This window comes from Ambystoma mexicanum, chromosome 14 (genome assembly GCF_040938575.1).
Source record: "Ambystoma mexicanum isolate Mex_15411 chromosome 14, UKY_AmexF1_1, whole genome shotgun sequence".
Classification (NCBI taxonomy): Eukaryota; Metazoa; Chordata; class Amphibia; order Caudata; family Ambystomatidae; genus Ambystoma; species Ambystoma mexicanum.
Window position 1 is genome coordinate 110649227 of NC_090940.1, and position 18371 is coordinate 110667597.

The following is an 18371-nucleotide window of genomic DNA, read 5'->3' on the forward strand; positions in this document are numbered from 1 at the left end:
ATCTGCAGGCTCACCCGCCTCCACATGCCACCTCTTGTAATTTGTGTTTTTCCTGCAGATACCAATGCACTGAACAAGAGGTTATGGTGTACTACAAGACGTATCCTTCTGCAACCAGGCATGGCTTTCTGGGAGCTGGCGTGATAGCACAGTCTCTTCAGAGTGTGTGGTGCACAGTGAGAGATGCTACCAAGAGACATCTGTATGACAAAGCCATCACCAAACTGCAGGTGCACAGGAGAGTGAGCAATGACATCCAGCTCGGTAAGGCACCTACATGGATTTCTTTAAGGAGGAAAGTATGAGTGGGAGAGCAGGAGAAGGAGGGAGAGAGAGAGAGAGAAAGAGAGAGAGAGAGAGAGAGAGAGAGAGAGAGAGAGAGAGAGAGAGAGAGAGAGAGACCGTTTTGTAACAAGTAAAAATTGTATGCAGGGGACCGCCAACATTAGCACTCATGATGTTGGATCCACTGTGCGATTTTCAACTTTTACAAAATGGAGTGCAAATTGAAAGAGTGTATACGGGTGAAATATGCAGCCAAAATGACTTTACCCATTCCTTTTGCTATCCATTTTGTAAATGATGCCTGCAACTTTGCAGACAGACCGCATTTACAATGGATTTCTATGGCATCTGCCTGCTTTTAGCAGGTCCTAAAAGCAGGCAGATTCCGTAGGAAAATTTACAAGGGGGTGTTCTGGGAGTCCCTCTGCCAGACATTAGTCCTGGTTATGTGATCTTTACCCAGATTCTTTAGCTCACTATCTTTCACAGAGCTGAAATATCCAAAACATATCAGTCTTTGTCTTACCCTAGGGCAGTCGAATTGCTAGGCAATTCTCCTGTGAACAAGAGTACCAACAGCAATCCCCGACATGTGATTCAGCCTGGTTAGACCTCATCCGTAGGGTGAGCTGAGCCTCTCTAAGAATACTGAGCAAGGGGTTCAGTCTGGATTCCCCTAGTAACTTAGGGTGAGACCCTAAATTACTTAAATATGCAAATTAACAAGGAGAGGTCCTGGGAGTCCCTCTGACATACATTAGTCCTGGTTACGAGATCCTTACCCAGATTCTTTAGCTCACTATCTTTCACAGAGGAGAAATATCCAAAACATATCAGTCTTTGTCCTGCCCTGGGGCAGTCCAGCACCAAAATGCTAGGCAATTCTCCTCTGAACAAGAGTACCACCAGCAACCCCAGACACATGTTTCAGTCTGGTTGGACCTCATGTAGGGCAGAGCTGTGCCTCTCTAAGAATAGTGAGCAAGGGGTCCACATCTGTATTCCCCTAGTAACTTAGGGTGAGACCTAAAGTTACTTAAATATTCAAATTAACAAGGGTGGGTCCATTCCTTTTACACCTGCATGAAAATCTCATGCAGGGATAAAACCAGGAGGCATTTGAGGAGGAATGCACAGCTGCAATGCTAAATAAATGTTGTGCTCCTACTCCTTCAAGAGCATTGAAAATCCCCTGAAGTGTAAATGTATTACAATAACAACGTACTCCTTGCTTTTACGCCTCACCTTTGCACTCAACTCCTTACAAAATGAGCCCCCTATGTGCGAGTGTGCTTGTGTGGGTAAATGTTAGTTCTGTGTGTTTTTGTGTACCGTTAATGCAGCGCTCTTACAACATGATAGACTACGAATGTCACAAGACCAAATGCCATGCTGTTTTTTGAAATTATAGGGCCGTCCTGCATGCTACCGTTTCTGGAATTGTTATGAAAAGATACGACAACCCATATACACCTTAGGGAAGATCCCAATCTGGGCCTTCCATTTCCCTCCTCCATTTCCCTCCTCCTTTCTCTATCTCTTTCTCTCTGGCATGGAAAATCCTGGCGAAAGCAAGGCTTTCTCAATCAGTGCATAGGAGTTCTTTCGTGATTCACCCAGCTGCAAAATGGAAATATGAATGCAATGAAGTTCAGTCACAGCGTCTCCCATTTGGATCAGTTTAACCACACACAAAAAGAAACATCTTGAAACGATCACCAGGCTTGGTTGTTGGGTTTTTACCTCAGGACTGAGTCCCTTTAAGGACTTCTTCTCAACAGATTCTCCTGGTGTTCTCTTCTGTTCTTGTACCTACAGCCACTTCTTGGCCATGAGGTTTAGCAGTAGATGTAGCTTGACATCTGTGCTCAGGGGAACCACCCCTGCCCCCATGCTACAATTTCCAAAGGAGAAAGTTGGAGGGTCTTCTTAGCTCCCTTCCCTGGGTCCTGAGGTCTAACCTCTGTCCTGCTTCACTAAGCCTGCCCTGCACCTGTCCCTCTTCATCACGCTGGCACATGTCCATTTCTCCTCAAACCGTGGGTCAGGTCCCTTCAAATCAGAGCTTCTCACCTCCCCCATGGCATTTAGCAATGCATGCCCTCTTGTACCTTCCTCTTCTGGCTAGTTCTGACCTCACTTGTCTTCTCCTCCTGAACAGGTCAATGTTATAGATACATTTTGGTATCTTAAAAAGTCAGTATCTAGAGATTGGCTGATCAGATTTACTAAACGTTTGTAGAATGCACCAGGTAATGGCTGGGTCAAATCTGAAGGTCTCGAACAGAGAAGTTGACCATTTTGATGTATGTATTCTGAAAGCGTGTTGCTTATTTGTGGCTATGACAAAATCCAATGTAAAATCATCTTTTTATTTCCACATTCTTATTGTGCATGAAAACGTCCATGACATTTCATTGGGCATTCGTGTCCGGATGTAGCCAGATCAGTTCGACACTTTCTTAGATAAGGTCAACAATTGCAGAGGAAAACCTGTTCTCATTTACCTATGTAAAGTGTCTTGCAACCTTAACTATGCTACCACTCCTGCAGCAGTTTATTATGCATATATATATATATATATATATATATATATAGTAGAATGGGCTTTTTCCACCAACAAGCCACACGTAGTGACAGCGCCACACGGTAGCCAGTTTAGAGGCACTCAGAATGGAATTGTACGATCGGACCAAAAACAAAAGGCCCGACTGTACAAAAAGTCCTAAAAATGCTACCACCAAATGTTCAAACACCAAAACTTCGAACCTTTGGTGGTAGCATTGTAGGTAAGTATAAAAAGGCGTGGTATAGTGAGCAGGGGTTGCGGCGGGGGACACCCCTGCAGCTCCCGAAAAAAAAGGACCCTGTGGCGCCGGTTCCCGATCACGGAAGTGAAAGGGAACTGGCGCCGCAAGGACACATCGTCTGAAAAGGTAAGTAGGGTTTGGGTATGTTGGAGGTGTGGGTGGGGGGGTGTTAAGGATGTGGGTGGGGGGTGTGGTGGGTGTGTTGTGTATGTGGGTGAGGGTCTGTGGGGGTTTCAATTCGTGTTCGCATCGGAAATGTGAGATCCTTTGGTGGTTCGCACATTTCTCATGCAAGCTTTTCCGTTGCAGACATTTCCGCAACGAAAAAATCACATAGATCCCTCAGAACGCACTGTGGGTATACACATTAGCTAAAAAGCATGATTAATGTTTTATGTGAATCAGAATTTGACCAATACAAACTTTAACTGGTTGGTTTCATAAACCCGACGGTATGTGGCCAAAGCTAAATTACATGATTATTGGTTGATCTTCTCATGGAAAGCTGAACTTTGGTACACCACTATGCTGAACCCATGTACATCATGACAGATTTAGTATGCTTCTTTGCAAACATTCCCGCGGTCAGTTAAATCCTATATGATTCCTAGTGACCAACAGTTTGATAAAGAGAGCCTTGAAGGCTCACGGGTTGGATTTTGGGCACCTCCACGTGCTCATATAACACGATTGACTTTGTTCATGCTTGTGTTTATTTCAGTGTATTTGATGAGTGACATGTCTCAATGCTACCTGAAGCAGCCCAGAGACTTTTGCTGTATCAGTGTGGAATCCAGAGAGGTATGTATGACTATAACATGCCCTGCTTTGTATGCATGAGTGAGGAAACTCACACAGCACAGTGCTTTTCGTCCCGAGCTACTTATATGCTGATTAGAATGGTCCAGTTGTGTATAGCACTTAAAACTAGGCGTAGCCTATTTTCAAACAATCTCAGTTTTATGAGAAAATTGGGATTAGAACTCACAGGTTTAGGCCAGCATGTGGTAAAGGGAATGACCCATTATCTTGAGTCAAGGCCTTTTTATAGCAATGTTCCTTTCAACCTTCTTCTACCCCAGTTACAGTCTCAAGCCATGCTGCCTTTGTGACCTTTGAGCTTCACTGGCCGCTACCTTGGGATCAGGAACATGCTTGACAATATACTTATGTTCGGGAGATTTTTCATTTTTATGCCAACTAACCACCACCTGTGAGACCCCCAGCACTTGTTGCTGGACTTCTGGATTTGTCTTGTCTGTTCTCCTGAGTGAGTGGGAGCCTTTTCCCACTCACCCATTATTTTGTTCCGACTATGGGAACCCTTCTTCACTATTTTTGTACTCTATTTTATGGAGTCATGCTTTCCTCCATATTTCCTAAGGCATCTGTAATTTACTTTTGCAGCACCTTTTGTGCAGTGTTGTTGGGAATCCTTTGGGCTTTCCTTTTTATTTTATTTTATTTTCCTTGTGAGAACACATGTTCCCAAAGATAGGGGGATACTTTTTGTCCTTCTTGCTTTTCCTTTTGCGAGATCAGCACATACCACCTTATGTGGAGTGCTGAAGGGTTATACCGTATCCCCTTTCTCACTGCTCTTGTAACATTTGCGTTACAGTAGCAAGCATACCTGAATGGCAGTGGACGTCTTCTACTGACTTTTGTGTATTTTTCCTACCCTGGCTGTGTTCACAGCCGCGGTAGTGTACAGAATGGTCACCATTGACCCAAAATGGTGGCTGATTTCCTTCTTTACCATTTCTTGTTTGCTTGTTCTTTCTTGGTCTTTCTTCTGCTGTCCTGTGGTCGGGGGAGGTCCTGGTTTGACTTTTGTCTTCAGTGGGAATCCTTTGTGGAGCCCACAGAGGCTTCAGAGTGTCTGTGAGGACAGGAAGCAGGGGAGGATCCTGAAACTTTGCTGGTCTTTGTTCCAACTGGGAGGCTGGCTATCCTCAAAGAACAGCCACCCCCCAAAGTTTCAATGTAGCATGAGTGCTGATTGGATGGGTTCCTGGATAAATGCACAGACCAAGTCGACCACTGGAAATGAAGATCCAAAGAAGATGACGACCGGAGACACTGAAGCACCTTACAGCAACCAGAGAAGCTTGCTGAAGTGAAAGCTGTTGTCCTGTCCCTGTTTTCAAATCGACTGGGAAGCTCCGAAAAGGAAGACTTCCTCCCTTGGACTGGTGGGCATAGTCAGTCCTAAGACAACCTGCAATTTGAGTCATTACACAATGACTTGCAACCTTCCAGGGCTTCAAACCGCCAATACCCTGGGACCTGCAACCATCAACCTGCAACCATCCTGCAGTGCATTGGCTTGCCGCAAACAAATCTTCCTGAAACTTTCATGGACTCTTTCCGGACCTCCAGAGGCAAGATCCCTCTCCTCAAGGTCCCCTCACGAGCTCCAAAAAAGGAAGACTTTCTCCCTTGGACTGGTGGGCATAGTCAGTCCTAAAACAACCTGCAATTTGAGTCATTCCACAATGACTTGCGACCTTCCTGGGCTTCAAACCGCCAATACCCTGGGACCTGCAACCTGCAACCATCCTGCAATGCATCGTCTTGCTACAAAATAATCTTCCTGAAACTTTCATGGACTCCTTCCGGACCTCCAGAGGCAAGATCCCCCTCCCCAGAGTCCCCTCACCAGAGTGCAGGAGCAAGCAAGCAAGGCAGATTGACTGGGCAGTAACCAAATATTACAAATAATCCTTTGCTGGGAGTCCCCTCTCTCGACTGCTGCTGTGACATCCCATCAAGAGTGCCTCCTTTCATCAGAACGATCAAGGAACAGGCGATCGGGACTACAGCTGCTGCATCGTGAAGGCCTCCAGCTTCATCTTCATCACTCCTAAGGTACCGTGGGACTCTCATTAATGCTTACTTTGAGTTGTTTTGTTGGCGGAGGGCTGATTCCAGCGTTTGGGTGTTCGCCCGTACACATTTGCCCAGGCCTAATGCTTCAGAGAGCCTTCTCCGAAGTCCCTGAACCTTTTCTTCTATCAATGCTACTTACTTGCAATTGAAGAATTCACTTGAACTTTGACTTTTTACAGCTGTGCCTTACCTGCTTTTCCTTCCAATCATACTTAGATAGGGATGGACTACTAAAGCCTGCTATTGTTGGTGTTGTTTATTCATAATATTTGAAATGTTTGAGTTTCTATAACAGTGGTTTTACTTACCTTACCTTTGAATTGTCTTCATGAATCTGATAAGTCTTTACACTTTGGTTTACTCACCTGAATTATTGCATTGAGTTTCTAGTTTTTTTTTTATTTTTTATTGTTTATGGTAATTATATACCTTTACAATATTACATCCAAGATAAAAAAAAAAGAAACAGAAGAGATAAATTCATTGTTAAAGAGACAAGAGAAAGTAGAAAAAGAACATTTGATCAATAAACCCCGATAAAAAAGAATTAACCTCCAAGTAAAACCCATCATCTCTGGGATTCATCATATAAAAACATTCAAAAACCATCTCCCCTTAATTTAATATCATTCAAAAAATGTAAAACCAAACCGATTCCATTATCTGAGTGACCACACAGTAAATAAGAACGTAAAACCTCACAATCTATAAAATCAAGATTATAGATCAAATGTAACAGTCGTTTAAAATGACGTCTCGGACAGTTAACCACAAATTGCTTCACTGTTTCCACACTATCAGTTACATTACAGAACTTGCAATTTAAGAATTAATTTTATGATATTTTTCTTCTTATCTAAGACTTCCCTTGTAAATATTTAATCTAAACCTTCAAAATAAATCGGTCACTTTTTTGCTGGGGAACTGGCAGATATTTTGGCAAAATACTCACCTTTTTTTGTTTATATCCAAGATGTTCCATGAGGAATAATTATGGACCTTCTCTATAGTTTTGCTCCAATCTACGACATAGAGGGCTTTTCTAATCAACATCAATTTAGTTGGGATGTCTTCCAATAAATAACCCAACTTTTCAACCATTTTAGTACATAGATCTCTAAATTGGATCAAAGTTCTATTAGATCCTATTCACAATAAAAAGCCCATGCCCTCAAATAAGGAATTTTTGATTGGATCCAAGAACTTCCACATTAGCGTCAGATTTTTCCAGTCTAACCTTGCTCGAAGGGAAATGAAACCCAATTCATAACTTAAACAATGCATCCGTACAATGTTTGGAATATTCAAAGCTTTCCTCCAAACTATTGCTTCCAAAGGGTCCAGTTACTCATACACCCATTCTTGCTGTACGTCCACACCATATAATAATTTAGGGACCACTTTATTCATGCACATAAAAAAGACCCAAAGATTTGACTGAAAATGTCCCATATTTCCTGTTCATCCAACACATCTGCGAACCAAGGGACTCTGGCCTTCTTTTTCAGATAGTCCAAAATCCTGTAAGTAAGTAAAACTGTCTGATACTTGTAATGTTTACTTAATTTAAAAAGCACAAATAATTTACCGGTTTCTTAAAATAAGTAAAATCCATAATTTTAGTTTTACTGGTGGTTGATGGGCAAAAAAAAATTCTTACAATAGACGGCGAATGTGGTGATTGATTTCTGCAAACCCGATTGGGTGCAGTCAAACAACATAATGTCATCCGCATACGCCATCCAAAAATATCTGACCGGGTGTGATTCTTGGTAGGGTGAAAACCACAGGCAAGAGCTCTTCCTAAATCAGACAGATACAAGTTAAATAGACATGGGGGCAAAGTGCACCCCTGCCTCAAACCTGTACCTGTCTCAATTTTCTTTGCCAGGAGTCCCTCGTTATTTAATCTTACCTGAACATTAGTGTCAAATGTAAAAGAACAATCAATTTCAAACCCCCTCTGGATCTCCCGGCACGCTAATTCTTTCCACAACAAACTCCTGTTAACCGAGTCAAATGCAGCTGAGAGATCCATAGATGCTATAAAAATATGACTATAACTATTCCCCCAGCAAGATCTTGTAAAAGCCTAATCATAAAACCATTGACTTAAGTCCCATGACATTTACGAAACCCCTGTGAGGCTTTTATAAGCAACAAGTATTCATTGGCCATGCCTCTAAATTCTGCAAGATTACAGAGGCAAATTATTTTTGATCGGCATCCATACTCATAATTGGTCTATAATTCAGAGGATTATTGCAATCCCCTTTTTTAAAAATTGCCAATACTTATGAAATTTGCCAAGTATCAGAGATCACTCCAACATCAACCAGCTGTACTATTGTGTTTATTATCTTTGAAATAGTGCTTACCTATCTGAAGATGTATCTTTGCCTTGTGTGTGTATATAAAATAAATAACAATTTTGATATAACTCCAAGTGTATAAGAGTTTCTTTGGGCCTATGTACATTCTAAGTTCTCTGTACTGACCTACAGCTCACGCCTCCCTCCTAATAGAAGCCTGGCTGCTCTGCCATACTACCAATACCTTGAGTGTTAAAGGTCTATATTAGAAGTTGGGGCTCTGTATACCAAATGGTCAGTTTTATAAAGTCTTACCACAGGTGGACTTTAGAAAAACTCCCCCTAGCAACTTACACTACAGGAGTGACAGCTACTGTTTTAAGAGAGGTTCACAGAGTGCATGCAGTAACAGCCATAAGACTAAGATTGGGAGCGTTACTGGGACTCCTAGACTCGTATGCTTGTCTTGCTTTTATAGTGGTTCCCACCGCGTGAAGCTGATTAGCTTTGACTTGAGAGGGGAGGTAGAAACTTTGCAAATCATGCAGTCCAAAGGTTTTTCCATCAAACTCCTTGAAAAGAAGTCAGAAAAGAGACTCTTAGAAGGTTTGCCAACACATACTCACAAACGCCCATTTAAATGGTCAAAGCTTAGACCAATGGCCACAGAAAGCAAGTTACATCTGAACTCCTTTTTTACCTAACTGTCAAATGCAATACATAGGACTATCTTGTGCTATATAAGAAGTGTCTCTAATTTAAATGATTATTAGATTTTAAGATCATTAAAAGAGGAACAATGTTTTTGTTGAGCACCTAAGCAAAGTGCCATTTTGGCATTTCCTGCTCCCTTTATACTGGACCAAATTGAAGGCTTGTTGGGGCCAAGATGCTCCCCCACCCAATCAGCACATTAGGAGATGCCACAGAGGCATGCTTGAGCACTATAAAAAATCCATTGAAGTTCATGTTGCTTCTGAGGGTAATTTGACGGCGGAGACCTGGTACGTTTGCACTCAGGCTAGCAAAGTCCCCACCGCCAAATGTTCATTATCTGCACTGCGATGTGCAAATGTAAAGGGAAAAAGGCAGCCTGTAAGCTTGTACGCCACCGCCTTTTGCCCTTCACATTTGTACTCCGAAATGCAAAGTGAGTAGTATGCCAGGCAGTGTTTTTTTCATTGTCAGCTCCGCTTGCCATGCTCGTATAGCAAACGATGCTCACAATTGAAATCGAACCCTGCCCAACATGCTTGCATGTCCGTTAGGGTTTTATTTCAATTGTGAACGCTGCTCGCATTGGCAGGGAGCATGTACATTGGACCCCCATCGGATCCGCCGGCTTTAAAGCAGGCCGACCCATAGGGATCTCCAGCATTTGCATCGGCATGAAAATCCATGCCGGCGCAAATGCTGGAGCATTTGTATGGCAGAGAGGAAAGGGCTGCGGACATACAAGTTGCCTTCGGCCCCTCCTCTCTGCCATGAAATCCTGGAAAATTAAATGTGGCGTGAATGCATTAAAGCCTTACTCAAGGCTTTTATGCCTTGCATTCATGCTATGGCTCAATTGAACATAAGCCCCACTGTGTTTTGTGGTGCTGTCCGAGGTCCCAGAATACATACAAGTGAGTCTCCCCTTATTTTTAATAGTGTCCCGTCTTTAGAAAGAGCCAGGGAGTGGCACCTGGTGTATTTGCATTTGTTTTTATTTGAAGAACAGGGATGTCAATTTCACACACATTTACAGATGGCAGCGGAAATCCATGGAAGGGTGCCTGTATTATAGCACAAAGATGGTTGTTTATAAGAGTATGAACATAATGTGAGAGGGTTCCATGTAATAATGTCCCCTCAAAAATATCGCCATGCAAAGATGTCGCCGAAAAATGGCAGTTTTTTGTGGGGACATTATTGCATGGAACATGCGGGGGGTCTTTTTTTTTGTGCTGCCCCTGTCCCCATATATATGGTCACCCATATAATATCGCCACAACCTTTTCCTGGCGATATTATATCCGCCGACCCTATATATGGGGATAATATTACCTGATACCTGTGAGACACAGACCAGGAACAAAAACACAGGTGATTTACAAAGGTAACGTTAACCTAGGGGAGAAGTGCTGCAAAGTACAGTACTGTTCAAATATACAAAATTGCATAATTACGCTTACGCTGCATTAGAGGGAGTGAAGAGATCAAAAGGTGGGTGGGGGGACAATGGAACCCGCAGCCCATCACAATCAAACTCAGCCTGACTGTGGATCTCCTCAAAGCTCGGCTTAGACTTTATCTACTGGCCAGGCGAAGTTTAAGCTGAGGTTTGAAGAGATCTACAGTCAGGCTGGGTTTGATTGTGTTGGGCAGCGGGTTCCATTGGAGCTGGGTGAGTAGGGTTAAAGCGCAGAAGAGAGAGGAGGCACAGGTGGGCATGGGACCATGAGATTGAGTGCAGAGGAGAAGCAGAGAAAACAAGATAGTGAGTAGACAGAGCTACAGTCAACCAGGAACTGAGAAGCAAGACCATTGAAAGCTTTGTACTCTAGGAGAAGGAACTTAAAAATTGAGAATTTGCGCATGAAGAGCCAACCAGCATGTTGTCGATAGGTAGAAGTGGGGGAGGATCTGGATGGATTGTAGAAAGAGCGGATTTCAAAGCTGAGTACTTTGTCAAGAGGGAGGTGAAGGAGTAGGCACAAGCAGTAGTCTAGTTTACTGAGCACCATGGTGGAAAATCAAGTTTTCATAGAGTGGTTGAGTAAGACATGGGTGAATTTTCAGAATGTTGAAGGGGTTAATACTAGCAGCGGTTGTAGTGATGAATTGTTGCAGTCGGAGGACACTATCGAAGAGGACCTTGGTCAAGGGAGCACAAAGGTCAGGTGGGAAGGAGACAGGAGAGAAGAGGGACATAATTAGAAGGTGGGAGAAAGAGAACTTCTGTTTTCGAAGAGTTCTACATGAGGTTGTGGCAAGTGATCCAGTGACAGATTGCAGTGAGAGTTGGTAATCTGTTCTGAGATGGCTGAGGTGAAGAAGCGAAAGGAGACAAAGATTTGAGTGTCATCAGGAAAGAGGTCATTGTGAAAGCCAGAGGACAAGATATATCTAACTAGGGTAGAGGTATAGAGGGTGAAGCGCAGACGTCCAAAGACTGATGCTTGGGAGAAACCGACAAGGAAAGGGATGGGGTCAGAGGTTTCTGAGTTGCAGGACATTTGAAAGGAGTGGCATTTCAAATAGCAGGCAATCGAGGCTAGAGCAGATTGTGAAACCCAAGGTCCTGGAGATTGAGGAGAGAGGAGTGGTCCAAAATGTTGAAAGTTGAAGCGATGTCCAAAAGGAAGAGAATGGAAAAGAGTCTTGAATGGCCAGCATCATAAAGAAAGTTGGTGACATGCATGAGTGACGTCTCGGTGGACTGTTTACAGGGCTGAAATGAATTTTTAAGGTTATTAGTCTCAATCCGTTTGAAGCCCACTGAAGGCCCTTTGAATAATGGAGCAGGAGAGCAACCTGGCTATAGTTTTCTCCGATGGTTGGGTTAGCAGAGGGTTTGTTCAAAAGGGGTAGGGCAGTTGCAGATTTAAAGGAGAGAGTCAAGAGTCGAACAGAGAGAGACAAGCTAAAGTGCTCAGAAAGATGAGGTTGTTAGGATTGAGTGGTTGACCATTTTAGGAGCAGACAGAAGAGTAAGATGGATTGGAGCTGTGAAGGGCAGGTGCTTATTTGATAGGGTAGAAGTACTAGAGAGCAGCAGGCGTAGGGAGAAGATGTGGTGGACAGAAGAGGGGTGGGGAGGAAGACATAGGCGGGATGTGAGAGTGTCATGCATTTTAGGAATTTTAGAGAGAAAGTAGTGAGAAGATTCATTAGCAGATGGGGAGAGGCAATAACTATTGGCTTGTGAGGTGTGAGCAAAACTGAGAGGGTAGGTGAAAGTTTGCGGGGGTGATTGCACACAAAGTTGATTAGGTTTGTAAACTATGAGGATTTGGCAAAGTCCATTGCAGAGGGGAGAACAGCAATGGATTTTGTGTAGGCTAGTTGTAGGATGAGGGTCTTGGATTTGTCCCAGTATTGATAGTCACTGTGCATATTTGTTTGGAGGGTCTGGATCTCAGAGGTGAGGTCTAGCTCAGCAGGCTCATACTAATGATGGCATTCTGAGGGTTCCAACAGTGACATCCCTGAATGAACCAGCGTTATTCGCTGATGATCTTTCATTTATAATCCATAAGGCCTCCTCTACATTGCCACATAGAATATCTCTGCTAGTTACATTTTCTTCAGCGTCCGTTTTTAAAATCAACTATGATAAATCCAATATTTAAAATGAGTCTGAATCTAAACAAACAGTGGCACAGCTCCAGAAACTATTTGAAGGTCAATGGGGAAAGCATTTGGGGGTTATCTCTCAAACTCTCATCAATCTCTCTTCATCTTAATTCCCCAAATGTATCAAAACAATAAAGCTTATTGTAAAATGTGGGCTAAACAGGAACTATCATGGCAAGGCAAAATATGTGACTGTTAAGATGGCTTTTCTGCCTAGGATGTTATACCCGTTTCAAGTCCTCAAAATAGAGTTACCTAAAAGCTTGGTTAATAAAATACAAAAATGTGTCCATCAACTTCTATGGTCCAGATGTTTACATAGACTCACAGGTGCAGCATTATGACTATTTGGGAGTTAGATTTGCCGAGAACCTCACATGGTCAGTTAATCTTGTTAAAGCTGCAACCACCCTGGAAAAATATAGCAGGGCTATACACTGCTTTTATAATCAAATGGGAAGGGGTGTAGTTACCCCTGCTAATACATTGTATCGTATACAGGGGAGGACAGCAGCTTTGTATGAAGCAGAAATCTGGGGCCACTGCTCCTCAGCGGAACTGAGTCGGGTGGACTATTGTTTCCTAAGGAGCCTCCTTGTGCAGCCCAATGGAGCCCCGATGGCAAGGCTAAGGTGGGAGTGTGTCCTAAAGCCCATCGGGGAAGTTATAGCCATGAAGCCACTGATGTACTGGGCAAGGCTCGGGAGCACTCCGAAACTTGCTAAATATTGTGAAGCATTGCTAAACGTGAGAGGCACAGTGGGTATGAGCCCTATGCCCTTGCTGCGATTTATTAAGTGTGGCTTAGAGAAGTAAGGTATGGGGCTTTTCTGGACTAGCCCGGAGAGTCTACCCCTGAGGGATGAGGCTGGGTTAAGGATTAAGTGCAATGATGCTATAATTGACTAGATGAGAATCTCATGTGAGGTTTTAAGCACTGGGGCGTTGCGTATACATATACTACAGAAACAGGTTTATGGTTTTGAACCTTTTCTTGATTGACTTGGTATCTCCTGTTTATGCCCAATGCTTATATATCCAACTACACACCAACACCCTCAAACTGGCAAGCTGCACGGCAAGGTGGTCCCCAACTTCTGAGCTGGGCTGTAAGGTCTGTGGCAACCCTGAGGAGTCTGCTATGCATTTTCTATTATTCTGCCCAGGATACTTAGGGTTGAGAAAGTGTTATCTGCTCCCATTATTTCACATAAAGGATGTTAGACCGGCTATTGAGGCCGTGAACCTGTGTAAAAGCACCACAGACCTGAATCTGGTCTATTATATTGTGAAATGTGTACACAGAGCCTGGCTGCAGAGGGCTAGTTATTGAGCACTGGCTTTGTAACAGGACTGGCTGGTGAAAACCTTTGTTCCTGTTACTGATGAATTTTATACTACCTTTGGATCATGGTTTTTATTAATTGTAACTTTATCGATTTTTTGATGTAATGAATTTGTGCCGAAAGCAATGGGATGGGTGGGTGATAAATTCTGTCCCTATTACTGATGAATGTTATATCCCCTTGGACCATGGTTTTTACCAATTGTAATTGTCCCTACTTTTAACATATGTGACTCAATGAGTGTATCTATGATGTTACGTATGTGACTGTTTTCATGCTTTTATGGCTTTCAGTCGAATAAAGTTATGTTCAACACACGTAGACTCACATAAACAGCTACTCTCCCTCAAGCCTAATGGAGGATTATGGGCTCCAGATATCAATAGTTATCTACTATCAGCCCAACCTGCTTGGGCACTGGATTGGAGACCATCATGGCAAGAAAAAAGATGGTTAGATGTTAAACAACAGGCTATACTGTGCCCCTTACACAAATGGTGCTGGCTTACTCCTAAGATGTACAAGAAATGCACTGACTCACTTCCATCCACTTCCATCCACTAGAATCCCCCTTAAGTATTGAGATTAGTGAGCATAAATGCATGGGAAAACGTCTTCTCCTTCTCCTCTAACTCCAGTATTGGGGAACTTAGATTTTCCTCCAGGGCTCTATTCTGCCAGTTTCCTTCCTTGGACGGAGGCTGTAAGAAAGCAGTTTTACTTCCAGAGTCAACACCCTTCATGTACATCAACTCAGACATTTATTTTCTGATCCTACGGTTAGACAAAAAGGAGCTAGAGATATGACTAAATTTGAGGACCTCTTTTTGGGTCACCCTCCTTTTAAAAATATGGCATCCTTGTACACTTGTACATTGTTCTTATTAAGACTCAATATAAACCTCCTTTGCCTTACATGGATAAATGGCAGAAGGACCTCGACACCCAGATGGATGATAACTCATGGTACAATATAGTCTAGACTACCAAGTCACTGTCGGATATGTAAATACTATGAATTATGTTATCAATGGTATCTCACCCCCCTAGTGTGACTACGGTGTTCCCAGGAGTTATCTCATTTTGTTTGAGATGCTCCCTAGCTCAAGGTACATTTTTCTATATTTGTTGGGACTGTTGTATGATTCAGTTGTTTTGGTAAGAGCTTTTATCCCACATTCAAACTATCACTGGTGTGTAACTTTAACCCCTTAATTGTTCTTCTTGGGGTCGAAGACCCAAATGGCATTTATACATTATCAGACTGTAAATCCAAATTTATTACCCACCCACTTGTGATATGATATGATATGGCATTTATAACGCGCCTATACACAAGTGTTTCAAGGCGCGACGAGGCAAGGGGGGAGTTAAGGGGGGGCAGACAACGATCCTACTAGGCCAGGTGTCATTCAGATCGCGCAAGTTCATGGGAGGGGAAAAGTAAAAGTGCGCGGGGGGAAGTGCAGTACATGTGAAAGTGGAATAAATAAGCTAAATAAAACACATAAAACAGCCAGCTGGTGGCAAGTGCAAGGAAGTGCAGACATAAGTGCTGGAAGGGGGACTGAAGGGATACAGAAAAAACGGTCCCCAAGTGCAGGGGTTGCCAGGTAGGCAGTGCAGGTGGGCAGGTGATGGGGCCTGGGCCAGAGATCAGAAAAGGGTGACCAAATAACCACTGTATTTTCAGTCAGGAATTCAGCAAGGGAGGGGAGGAGAGAAAGCAGAAGCAAAGAGGAAGGTTTTGAGGTGTTTCCGGAACTGGAGATGGTTCTCCTCGAGTTTCAGGGAGGCAGGAAGGCTGTTCCAGAGAGAGGCCCCTGCCGAAGAGAGTGATCTGCCACCAACTCGTTGCTTGGAGAAGCGACTGACTCTGAGGGAGTTGGAGGCAGATGAGCGAAGAGCTTGAGAAGGAAGATATTTAAGAAGAGTGAGTTGAAGGTATTGTGGCCCCAGACCCCAGAAGGCCTTGTGTACAATCCAGAGGGTTTTGAATTTAATCCTCGCAGCCACTGGGAGCCAGTGCAAAGATTTCAGTCCTGGAGAGATACGATCCCTGGGCTTGAGGCCAAGGACAAGTCTCGCAGTCCTGTTCTGGATAGGTTGCAGAGGGCGGAGAGTGGAGGCAGGAAGATTTAGATAGAGGCTGTTACAGTAGTCCAGCTTGGAGAGGACCAGGGCTCTGGAGACAGTGAGCTTCTGGGGGAAGGAGAGGAAAGGAAGAATACCTCTAAGGAGGTGCAGCTGGTAGTGTGACTTCTTAGAGACGTCTGAGATGTGAGGGGAGAAGGAAAGTACAGAGTCAAAGATGACCCCAAGGTTTTTAGCCTTGCAGGTGGGAGTGGGAGGAGGGCCAAGAGAGGCCAGCCAGAGAGCTGCAGGAAAGGAGGGATGGGGTGTGCCGATGAGTAGAATCTCGGTCTTACTGGCATTAAGGCAGAGGTTGTTGGCGGCACACCATTCCTAGATGGCAGACAGTCAGTCAGAGATGAGGGAAGGAGAGGAGGAGGAGGAGGCCGAGGGTAGCCTGAAAATGAGCTGGGTACCATCCGCATAGCACTGAAAGTTGAGACAGAGCGGCGATGCGGTGGGCAAGGAGTGCCAGGTATTGGTTGAACAGCCAGGGAGAGAGGTTAGATCCCTGGGGGACACCACAGGTGGAGAAAATGATGTCAGAGAGAAAGGACCCAAGTTGGACCTGGGAGGGTCGGTCAGAGAGGAAAGAAGTCAGCCACGCCAGAGCCTGACCAGTGATACCCAGGTTATCACAGAGACGGTTGAGCAGGATGGCATGGTTGACAGTGTCAAAAGCAGAAGAGAGATCAAGCAGGATAAGAACGCAAGGGGTGTTAGAGTCGAGGTTGGAGAGCAGGTCTTCACAGATGTTCAGGAGAGCAGTTTCCGTGCTTCTGGCAGCTCTGAAGCCAGACTGATGGTCATGAAGACAACCAACAGATTCAGTGTGGAGATTGAGCTGGGAGATGGGCAGTTTCTCCAGGAGCTTGTCCAGGAAGGGAGTTATGGAGATTGGGCGATAGTTAGCCGGGCAGGAGGGGTCGGCAGAGGGTTTCTTAAGAAGAGGGTGCACAAGGGAGTGCTTCAGGGGGGAAGGAAAGACTCCAGTGGCAAAGGAGTGATTGCAGAAATCCGCCAGGGCAGGAGCCAGGGAGTCAATGTGATCCTTGATAGTTTTGGAGGAACGGGGTGAACCTGTTTCGACGAGACTTTCATAGATCGGACTTGTCTAGAAACCTCGTCTGGAGAGAAAAGGGGAAAGGTAGAGAAGGAGGGAGGATGGGTGGCTGCAGAAGGGTCAGAGGAAGAGCAGGGAATAGTGGGAGGGGGATGAGAGGAGGAGAGTGAGGACAGGATGTCCTGAGTTTTAGAAATGAAGTGAGAAGCCAGTGCCGTGTAGAGGGCCTGCAAAGGGACAGGAGAGGTAGAGACTGCGGCAGGATTGGCCAGTTCCTTGCAGATTTTAAAGATTTCAGCCGAGTTGTTAGATGCCGCAGAGACGCGGGCTTGGATATGAGCTCTCTTCTTGCTGAGGACGGAGAGCCAGTATTGCCTTTGCAGCAGGCGGCAGGCCAGTTTGTCAGAGGATGAACTTGAAACACGCCATTTCCTCCTGGCAACCCTACACTTGCGTTTTAGGGTGACGAGGTCTGAGTCATACCAGGAGTTGCACTTAGCTTTGGGCTTCAGGTGGATTCTCATGACAGGGGCAAGGATATCAAGAGTATCAGATATAGCAGAGTGGAGCGTGGAGAGGGCTGTGTCAGGGTGAGAGTCAGCCAGGGGGGGTGGAGGGGGTGAGAATTTGGCGGCGAAAGCCTCAACTGACACGCGCTTCATGAGTCGGGTGACCGAGAAGGTGGGTGGCAGTGACAGAGGTGGCTTGGCCTGCGGGGTAGGGAGGGTGAGGTGGAAGGATAGGAGAGAGTGGTCACTCCAGGAGAGAGTAGTGGAGAGAGGGACAGAGGGGAAGGTCTGAAGAGATCAGAACATCAAGAGTGTGCCCTCCAGAGTGAGTCGGGCCAGAGGGGACAATGGTGAGTGAGAGTCACAGAGGTCGCGAAAGAGTTCAGAGGGGGGACAGGAGGCATCCAGGTGAATGTTGAAGTCTCCAAGAAGGAGGAGTTGAGGCCAGGAGTGAGGAGGAGATGTCCACCCACTCAGAGAGGAAGGAAGAAATCTGACCAGGTGGCCGATAGATAGTAGCCACAGTAAGGGAATGGCTAGGCAAGAGAGAGAGCCTACATGGAGGCATTCAAAAGAGAAGTAGGCCTGCGTAGGAATGACAGAGGCAGGAATCCACTCAGGGAAGATAAGGGCTACGCCCCCACCAGATCGGATGGGCCTAGGCGCGGAGAGGATCTTGT

At 44.7% G+C, this 18371-nt stretch overlaps 1 protein-coding gene across 2 annotated transcripts in view; it reads left to right on the plus strand.

The window, feature by feature from the left end:
• LOC138527467 (stAR-related lipid transfer protein 9-like) overlaps positions 1-18371 on the plus strand; it is a 590857-nt gene that overhangs the window by 564114 nt on the left and 8372 nt on the right. For both annotated transcript variants that reach the window (XM_069638652.1, XM_069638653.1), the window contains exons 30-31: positions 59-264; positions 3817-3896. In XM_069638652.1, coding sequence (XP_069494753.1) covers positions 59-264; positions 3817-3896 — 286 coding nt within the window. The remainder of the gene's footprint in view (positions 1-58; positions 265-3816; positions 3897-18371) is intronic.